The sequence below is a fragment of the Prosopis cineraria genome, unplaced genomic scaffold (assembly GCF_029017545.1).
Source record: "Prosopis cineraria cultivar Desert tree isolate PC_DT_omini unplaced genomic scaffold, ASM2901754v1 PC9, whole genome shotgun sequence".
Classification (NCBI taxonomy): Eukaryota; Viridiplantae; Streptophyta; class Magnoliopsida; order Fabales; family Fabaceae; genus Prosopis; species Prosopis cineraria.
In genome coordinates, this window is record NW_026555340.1 from 27,883,549 (window position 1) to 27,894,200 (window position 10,652).

At 30.7% G+C, this 10,652-nt stretch overlaps 1 protein-coding gene across 1 annotated transcript; it reads left to right on the top strand.

Annotated features, from left to right (window-relative positions):
* The first annotated feature begins 2,175 nt into the window (after window positions 1–2,175).
* LOC129319826 (zinc finger protein ZAT9-like) lies at window positions 2,176–4,681 on the top strand. The gene is made up of 2 exons (XM_054964904.1): window positions 2,176–2,356; window positions 2,502–4,681. Exon 2 carries the CDS (start codon window positions 2,787–2,789, stop codon window positions 4,302–4,304), a length of 1,518 nt encoding a protein of 505 aa, XP_054820879.1. The 5' UTR covers window positions 2,176–2,356; window positions 2,502–2,786; the 3' UTR covers window positions 4,305–4,681.
* Window positions 4,682–10,652: the final 5,971 nt, after the last annotated feature.

Sequence of the window (10,652 nt, forward strand, 5' to 3'; positions counted from 1 at the left end):
TGTGAATCCCATTAGCATAAAATTCGATATGAATAATGTGATTTAGTATAGATTTTATATTAATTGATATATTGATATGCATTTTGAGATGCTGCCAAGTGCCAACAGAAGCAGCTGCTAGCTGCATCAATTTTTGGCTTTTAAAGTTAACATGGCACACTCACACTTCTTTATGTGGACACCTCCCAAATCTTTTTTCTTTTTTTTTTCTTTTATGGGTGCGGAACCATATATACTGGATGTGTCCCGTGTTGAGCTAAGAAAACTTTAACAAGGTCTAAACCAATACAGAACAAATTGGGATGGGATTCTTTCAAGCAAGAGCTTTGACACTAATGCTGCTGCATTTTCATAATTCAAACTCGAGATTTTCAGTTAAATTAGTACAATTATCTTATTATTAGGTTCCGAAATCATATATATTAAAACAAATGATTTCTCTCAAAATACTGGGCCATGTATATTTTGTATATGCGGTTAGGTAAATTGCTGTGAGTAGAATTTGAATTCCATTTTTCAATTGGCAAAAATGAATGGGTCTAAGCAATAAATTAATCAAGATTTGTACGGACAAATGGATGGGATGAGAGGCCAGCTAGTTAAAGTGATATGATACAGTCACACAGTCCAGGACGCAAGAAAATGTGCCAAATTTTAGCTGTGTTGCTATAGACAGGGTTTTATATGCTATGGCAGTATGGCATATATAGATTAGATAGCCAGTTCCATCCAAAAATAAACAAAGCAACTTTTTGGCTAAGGGGAAATTATTGCAAGTATAAAAAGTCCGATCAACATTATTTTAAAAAATAAAAAATAAAAAAGTAGCATAGGGAATAAGTGAAATTTAGATAAGGTGAAATTTAAGATTTATGAGATGTCTACAATAAGAAAACGAGTGACCAAGAGTGAACAAATTAGAAAAAGGCTAGCCATAACTCACGGGTTTTTTTTTTTTAAAAAAAAGAATTTTCAATTTCTTTTCTCATTTCAAAACATTTCAATTTTAGATTACTCGAATGAAACTTAAAATATCGAATGTGATTATTCAATTTCTTTGCTAATGTCAAAATTTGGTTGGTGGATAATATGCAGGGAGAATGACACTCATGCTCAAAAGATTAAATTAATAACAGTTACATTATAAAAATATTATTAAAAAATAAGTTACAAATATTAATTTAGATAATAATTTAAAAAATTACAAATATGAGAGTAGTCTCAATTGTAAATTTGCAATTTAAAATTTAAATCGTATAAGTTATCTATATTTAATATACTATACTGTTTTTGAACCCATGCTTGCAACTCACTTTTTGTTATTATTTTTTTTTTCAAATCTAATTGTTTTTAAATTGAATTACTGCCATCTTGTTAACATTTCAACATATAAATGCTTATCTAGTTGCCCTTCAAATCATGGGACTTGCCTTGGCTATTATAAGCAATAAAAAACAAAAATTAAAATTAAATTATGTGATGAATGAACTTCTTTTGATATTTTCACAATCTCTCTATTTTTAAATTAATTTTAATATTGTTGTTAAGATACTTTACAAGTTTTTTAACTGCAAGGATCCAAACTCATATATATATATATATATATATTATGTCAGTTAATATCTTCTAATTTTCTCCTTGTAAAATTTAAAAATATAATTGAAAATAATTAAAAAAATAGTTTTATGTACATTTATACTCTTTGTATGTGTACATGGGGAAGTTGCTTTACAAAGCAGCCCTTGAAATGTGGCTCAATCGCTTGAGGAGAATCAGGAACACTGGGCAGGGAGTGAGGGTGGGTTTGATTAGGATATGAAGCAATTGGATAGCGGTTTAGCTCCTCGTGGGACCCACTTCAATTTCATAATTTCAAATAATTTAAAAAAAAACGAAAACGAAAATGGAAGAATAACGGCCGCAGAGTGGAAGCTTTCACTTGAAGTGCGTGTGACGCTTTTCCTTAATAGCAAGACGAAGGAAGGAATAGTTAGGGGAGGCAGTTAGTTTCAGCAGCTTCCTCACCCCTCGGCCCCACCTCGCTGACTCGGACTCATCTGCGCCGTCCGATCCACTGGTGGCGTAGTATCCTCAGTTGAGTACACGTGCTGCTATCCTCTACTTTTTCTTTACCACTCCTCCTCTTCTCTCCTTCTCTCTCTCTTTTATCTTTGCTTCCATGCATGGATTTCTCCTCCAAATATAGTCAAGCTTCCGAGTTAGAGAGAGAAACCCACTAGTGAGAGACAGAGAAACAAACGCTCGCTCACTCATTCATCACTCTCCTTCCTTCCTTCCTTCCTTTTCTATTACTTTTTCTCCAACGCTTGTTCATCCGCCATCATTAGCCACCAAGGTTACAACACACACCTCTTCGTCAAGTTCTATTTTTTTTGTCCTTTTAAGTTCTACTATCGGCGATGCTAGAGCTGGTTTAATTTGCCTCTTGGGGATTAGCTTTACTGTACTATCTCTTGACCCTTCTCTTTTCTCTTCTTTAGATCTTGCTTGCTTTAAATCACCTTGGATTTTAGTGAAATTCTCGAGATGGGTTTGGTCTTTTCCCGCGGAATTCGGGGATTCGCATCGATAAGCTGATCTGGGCCTTGCTGATTTTCCTTCCTGATATCCTGTTTCATCGCCATTTGGATTGTTATCTTGTGCGTGATGGGATCCATTATTTCAGCTTTCTTGGATGTTCTTTGATCAGCATCGAAGTTAGTGCCGTTTTGCTACGGTGATCTGCGTGTTTTTCATTTTCCCTTGAATTAATTGCGCCGAGTCGGATGGAAGAAGAAGGTCGGCAAGTGCTGGAACATGTGTGTAAATTCTGCAGCAAGAGCTTCCCTTGCGGTAGATCATTAGGAGGTCACATGAGGTCGCACATCACCAATTTTTCAACTGAAGCAGAGGAGAAACCTGCGACGGTGAAGAAGATTCAATCTGTCATCAATGCCGGAGCTGGAAGCAGTAAGGTTGCGGAGTACGATCTCAGAGAGAATCCCAAAAAGACTTGGAGACTCGCAGATTCAAGAAGGGAAGAAACACCTCCGGTCACTGACGACAAATTCTGCAAAGAGTGTGGCAAAGCGTTTCACTCTTGGAAAGCTCTTTTTGGTCACATGAAATGCCATTCCGAGAAATCTTCCATTAACAACAACAACAACAACTTGGAGAATCAAGATTCTGCTAGCCAGAAAGTTGTCACAGATAGCCAATCAGACAACGAGGGCGCTGGCAATCCTAACCGAAGAAGAAGATCCAAGAGAAGAACGAGGTTCGTTGCCGCTGCTTCAACTTCCTCTCTATCTTTTGCGAATCCTTCGTCCTCTGTTTCTGAGGTTGAACAAGAGCAAGAAGAGGTTGCTATGAGCTTGATGATGCTAAGCAGGGACGTGGGTCAGTGGAGCGGTTTGAATCCTCTTTTCGACTCCTCCGATAACAATTCGGCATTTTTCGAAGCTCGATCTTCAGTGGTTCGAACTAATCTGAGTACCAAAATTGAAACGGGTAAAGTAAAACTGACTATTGGCAGCAACTCTGATTCTGCGGATTTCAACCCGAAAGGAAAAAAACCAGAGAGTTTAGCAAGTAGCTCTCCGTTGAATGGGTTCAAATCGATCAAAGCCACAGTTTCCATTAATGGGTTGGTCAAGAACTGTAAAGAAAAGAAGCAGGAGCTTGATAACCAGTTGACATTGGAGGATTCTGAAGACGAACAGCGGAAGAGCGAGGCCAATGGAACAGAACTAGATTCATCAGTGAAGAGAAGGTTTTCGGATTATGAGGTGAAGTCGAATTGCAAGAAAGGGAAGTTCAAGTGTACAACTTGCAACAAGATCTTCCACTCGTACCAAGCTCTGGGAGGCCACAGATCTAGTCATAAGAAGCTCAAAGGCTGCTCTGCTTCGAGAAACGAGAGTAGCGAGAACAGCATAGAAACAGACCTCAACAATGGGTATGTAGTTCAAAATCAAGAGCTTATGGCTTGTGTCAATTTGGAGAATGAAGAAGAGGTAGTCACAGAACCCAAGAAGAACAAAGTACATGAGTGTCCAATTTGCCTGAAGATTTTTCCATCTGGCCAAGCTTTGGGAGGTCACAAGAGATCTCATTTCGCAGCTGAAGGGTCACTAGTACTAGAGAAACCAGTTCAGGGAATCAGAGACTTTCTTGATCTCAATCTTCCTGCTTCTACAGAAGAAGAAAGCAACAGTCGAGTGGAGAATTACCAGCCATGGTGGGTGGTACAAGGCCATCATCATCCCAAGCAGGAGGCACTGGTTGGCCTCATATCTAACTGATAAGAGTGGTTCAGACGACTCAGATTCAGGTTCGGCAATGATATGAAGATTCAAAAGCTGTATAGACAACAAGTTCCTGCATTCATTTCATTAATTCTTTCAAGGTACTTCTTCTCGTATTATTCACCAGTCAGTTCATGGGGACGATGAACTCACAGCTTTTACTTTGCTGATTTTTTTGGTTGGTAATGGTATTACTATGATATGCTATACTTTGTCAATAGAATAAGTCTCACCGGAACAGACTGTGCATTACATTTCTGTCTTCACATGTACCTCTTTTTCCTGATCTGTATGAAACTCCAAAAGTGACATGGTTGAGAGGTAATTATATTTTCTTGGCATCAAAGAGAAATGAATGAGGTGTTGAAAACAAATTGGGGCATGAGATTTGTAGATGACAAAGGTAGATTTTGGAGATATAATATATACATACATGAAAGAAGGCATGTGAAGGAGCTAAAGGTGGTTGTTTAGTCACCTACCATATAAACCTGACCACCCATCTCATCTCTTTCACTTCGCACACAAGTGGTGTGTTATTAAATCCTTCTCGCTAATCACTTTGTGCTCTTAATAGTGATTATCATAATTATTGTGTGAAGACACTTGGACACGTGGCTGCACTGGACCACTGATGTGAAACTCTCACTCAAATTGCACATTACTGGACGCAAAGTGCTTCTTTCTTACTGTAAACTCGGCTAATGAATAAATTTCAGTTTTAAAAAAAAAATCAAAACCTTGGAATATATAAACTACTAGTGTAATGGTTTTTTGGGGTGAATCAAAACTGGGGTGCAACAATTGTGATTTAATTGGATTGGTTGTCTATTTGTTGGTGGGGTGGATCTTCCGTTCCACTGTCAAGATGATTATAAATTGTAAATGCTGAATTTGAATATGAAATAAATTAAAAAAAATTAGTCACGTTTTATCACAGGACACTTAGGGCTTGTTTGGCATCTTAGTTTGGATATAGTTTTATATTCTCTTTAGTAAAAAAAAAATAAAATAAAATTGATAATGTGTTTTGAAAGATTGTTTTTGAAACCAAAAAAAATTAAATACTGCTCTGAAAAATAAAAAAAAAGAAAAATATTTTTTAAGTATTTTAAAATTATTATTTTAAAGAATAAGAAAGTGGGGTGGGGTGGGGTTGTGGCTTTTCGAGCAACTAACTGCAGAGAAAGCTCTCCAACTTCGTACGTGGCTCGGCGGCAACTCCCAAAGATATTTTAATCACCTTATTTTTTGATCCAAGGTTACTTGGTTATTTAATACTCTATTAAAATTTTCTACTAATTCATTTTTTTTATTTTTAAAATACATTGAATGCTATATTTTAAAACAGAGAGATGTCATACTTTAAATTAATTTTGAATTTATTCATGTTTTATTAAGAAAATATTTTTGGCCAACTGTGAAACATATATTTTTAAGTTAACAAAACATATTTTGATAAAAAATAAAACTAAATTAAAGTTCAAGATAAAAATGTCAATGAAGTGAAAGGTAAAACTTTATAAAATCAATGTCAACATATTATAATAAAATAATATAAGATGATAAATGTGTTAATCATACTATTTTATCACTTAATAGATTAGACATAACAAATGAGTTTGTTTCTGCTCTAATAGATAGCATCTCGTGAGCCAAGACATTTTAAAGGTTCTGCATGACTTTAACAGTTATATTCTTTAGAAATGTGGTCCCATTTTAACACTTGCTTTGTAGACTTCATTTTTTATTAATATATTTGTCATTTTATTAAAAAAAAAAAAAGTCAGTTCAGTAATTCTGAGGCAAGATATTGCATGACAAGTTGAAACCATTCGGCGCAGAGGATGGAGTATGGACTTAAATCTTCTTTTTTTAAAAAATAAGTGACTGCATTAGTTTTTTGTTTTGTGAATACAAGGAAGAGGCCATACTAGTTCTTTATTTATTCTCATTGACTTAATCAATTGAATTAAGGTCAAATTTTATATCGTACATTACCTTTTAATCCGTACGATAAATAGCTCATTTATTTTTATTATCACTGTCGCACACGAAACTAAAATTTGGGGTCCCGGATAGCCCGGCTAAAAATTAAAATATCTTTACGATTAACTATGACAAACACCAAAAAAATAAAATAATAATATATGTCTTCTAAGATGGTTGAGGGATAACAATAATAACCAAGTTGAGAAAATGACGGTTCGCCTCCTGGTTCATCAATTATCGCTATGTTTTTAATTTTGTTTTTCTGACACGGCCTTAAGCAAGACACGTTTAATCAAAAACTGGAATTAAAGGCTAAAACACCACAATCGGTCAACTAAACTATTGAGTCAATGCCTTTGTTTTTTTTTTTTAATATCTCATTGCAGCATATATAATAAGGGAGAATGGCAGATAAATCTATTTGCAATAAGAAAGTGATGATTTAATCCTATAAAATGTGATAATAACAGTGATATTTCAAGAGATTTTTTTAAAATTAAATTTATATGTGCAATTATTTTAATACCTTTCTATGACTAATTTTCTATTGTTTACGGGTTTGATATAAATATTTAGAAGTTTGGTTTTATCAATAACTAAAATGATTTAAAAAATTATAACTTTCTATTAGCATTTTTTTTCAATAAGTGAAGTCCAAGTAATTTTATACAATTTATAAATTTGATATAAGTATTAGCAAGTTTGATTCTATCAATGAATAAAATAATTTCAAAAAATCATAATTTTCTATCAGCAAAGTTCAACTAATTTTATGTTGTTTATAAATTTGGTATAAGTATTTACAAGTTTGATTCTATTATTGGCTAAAATGATTTAAAAAATCACTGACTTTTAAAATTGTGTAAGAATATCAAAGTAATTTCATACAAAAAATTAATCTCAAAGAAGTTCATTGAGATCTCATTATCATTATCACATTTTATAGGACTATCTTGTCATTTCCTTGTTTTTAAAGAGATTCATTTGTCATTTTTCCTATAATCAATATATCAATATATATATATATAATATTAAAAACTAGGGAAACTAGAGAGCATTTCTATTCACTTTGATTAGATATTCCCACGTTAAATATTGATTTATGGTACTCTTTTTTATTTTTTGGTATATTTATCTTGTAATTACTAAATAATTTTGTGAGCTACGGATCCCGTTTTGATCCTTGTTCTTCGAACTTGGCGTGGGGCTAAGAGTTTTTCATTATATGGTAGGTGTGGACTAAACAAGATATTATTAGTTCACACATTACATTTTTATGGTCATTACTTGTTAGCACCATCTTTTAGATAATTTTTTTAAAAAATTACATACAGGTCTCACACAAATAAATTAATTATCACCCATTGATAATAAAACTAAAACTATCAATAATACGTTAACTTTAGTTCAGTTGTACATAAATTTTGTAATAATTATTATTTTTTGTATGAATTTTAATATAATTCTCTATGGTTTTGTGGCGTACAAATAAGGCTTGAGGCGCATATATAGGCATCACGCTCTCTCCAGAATCCAACCTCTCAACCTTGGAAAGCCCAACCTTGAGACTGGAGAGCAGCACTTTATTATCATCTTTAAATTTTAGTATTTTTAACCAACAAAAAAAATCTAGTTAATTATGATTTGACTCATAATTCATAAAATTATGAGTTCACATTCCATTTCTGACATTAGGATATTGTTGTATGATGATTTATAAATATATCAATGATATTTTTTTTGAATTTGAAAATATATTTTGATCCGATGAGCCTTCAATATTTAATTTATCAAAATGTTTATTTGAAAAAAATTTAAATTTTTTTCATCCAACCTAATAAGGGAGACAACTTTACACATACATGCATATGAATGATCAATTTTATTTGAAAAAAAAACTAGACATTACATCAACAGCCTATCTACCATGGTTAAAGTGAAACCACTTGACGTCCCAAGGCAATAACTAAATAGTTTCATTTCGTTGAGTTTTTGGTTTTCGCATGGCCATTTTCCCCTGTCGACAAGGATAATTCTTCTCACATGTACCCTTCACCAAGAGTTTATTTATTTATTTTAGTAACTTCTTTAAACGATTGTTGAGTCTCATAATACAAAAAGCCAGTTGGATCATATCATGCTATAATATAATTTATGTTTGTGTTCATTTAAATTTTATAATTTTGATGAAATATTTTTAAATAATTATCATTGTTAATTGTTAAAAGTTTTTTATTTGGCCAAAAATTATTTGAATTTCCTTAAATTAAGAAGCGAGGGGATAGACAAATAAATTATAAGAGTAAATTAATAATTTAAAATGTTTCAGCATTAACACAAATAAGAACTTAAATATTTTAGAATATTTAACATAATATTTCTAACCATGTTAAAAATGAAACTACAATGTAATTTTTAAAAATAAAGAAAAGGTCTTTATAATTTTTTTGTTTGTAAGTGAAGTCTTTATAATTCTAATAAAACAAAAGGGACGCCAGTATTGTACTTTATAATTTATTAATTTATACAAATTAAAATTTAAATAATATTCTCTTTAAATTTTGTTATGTTTGTGCATGTTAAGAATATAAATAATAACTTATGTTTATTTTTGAGTGTATTGTCATGTATAAATTAAAATTTTGTAATGTGTTACTCTTATATATATATATATATATATATATTAAAAATAGTATTATTTTTTTTAAATTTCTTGCATCTGGTAATTTGAAATGTAATTTAGTTTGTTCTATTTTAAAATGCTTTGCCCTATACATCACCTTAAAAAACATAAAATATATATTATAATAAATTGCATTACAATTTATATGATAATATTATTTATAAATAATAATTATTATGGTTTTAAATCAAGCAAATAATACAATTCATGTTTTACTATCATTTATCAATCATATGTACAAGCATTACAAGTAACACGATAATTATTGATAACAGAAGATAAATTTGTTAATATTATATAATTAACTTGTAGTACATAATTTTTTTTATTCAGACTTGAGACACATAATTATATCAATACTTTCACAAATGATCAAACAATAATAAATTTTTACATACAAATAATAGAATAATATATTTTTATACCTTATACATTTGAAAAATATAAGTAAAAACTTATTCTATATATGCTCATATAAACTAAACTGTCTTGATTTGTTACCATAATAACAAATATATAGAAATTTTTTTATATATCTAACATCTATTATTTTATTAAGAATCTCATATTTACCATCAATTTTTACTATAATGCTATATGATTTCTCAAAACATAAAAATTTTATTTTTTATATCTTATTTAAATTTTTAAAATTTATAAATGTAGACACCACTCACATTTTTAATTGTAGGTTCCACACACCACTTTCTTAAATCACACCACTCCAATTTTTAAAAAATTAAGTTTATTAAAAATCTTACATTCCCTCTATTACCCTTAAAGCTCCACTTCATATTAAGTTTAAAAAATTTAAAAATATCAAAAATTTATAGCAGAGCCTGCTCCTGACATTTATAGCTTTCAAATTTATTTAGATTAATTTAACCATTCCAAACTACTAAAAATTATTTTATTTTATTTTTATCTTAATTGAGTTCATAAACTGCGTCTTTGATTTTTTTTGACCAACTTATATATTTAATTTTTAAAAATAAATATATTTAAATAATAATTTTTTTGTGAATTAAATAATTTTTAGATAATATTTATATTTAAATAAGGATATTATAGTTCAACATACATGACTTAACGGTTAATTGATGATTGGATGGATAAAAATAAAATCTTCAAAATAAAAGAGAGGCTTATATTTTATAATTATTTATATTAAAAAAATGTTTATATATGTTTCAAAAAATAAAAGAGATGTATCATTACTAAAGATAAAAATAGACAAAATATTTTATATGTTTTTAATTATAAATTTTATATTACTAATTTATTTTTCATAGGTCCCACATCTGCATCTTTTATTACCGACCCATATTATTTTTACCTTTTTCAGTTACTATGTCATATTGCAAGAATTAACAAATAAAATTTTAAAAAAGAAAGAAAAAGCCGGGACAGTACCCATGTAGCAAATAAAATGAACATAAAAAGTCGCATGTCTACAGTACTCATCCATAATTCCGATTACAATATCTTATCCACAGTACTCATCCAAAGTCAAAAAAATGAGGACATTTTCGGTAATTCATGTGGCATCCTTAATTTAAATAGACATAGATTTTTAAAAAACTAAAAAAAGCATAATAAATGAAAATGAAATCCATTTAATTGCTGTCACTTCTGCACATCAGGCCCGTCTCCCACCCAAAAAAAAAAAA

Coding starts and splice junctions, on each gene's coding strand:
- LOC129319826 (XM_054964904.1), top strand. CDS start 2,787: ATGGAAGAAGAAGGTCGGCAAGTGCTGGAACATGTGTGTAAATTCTGC.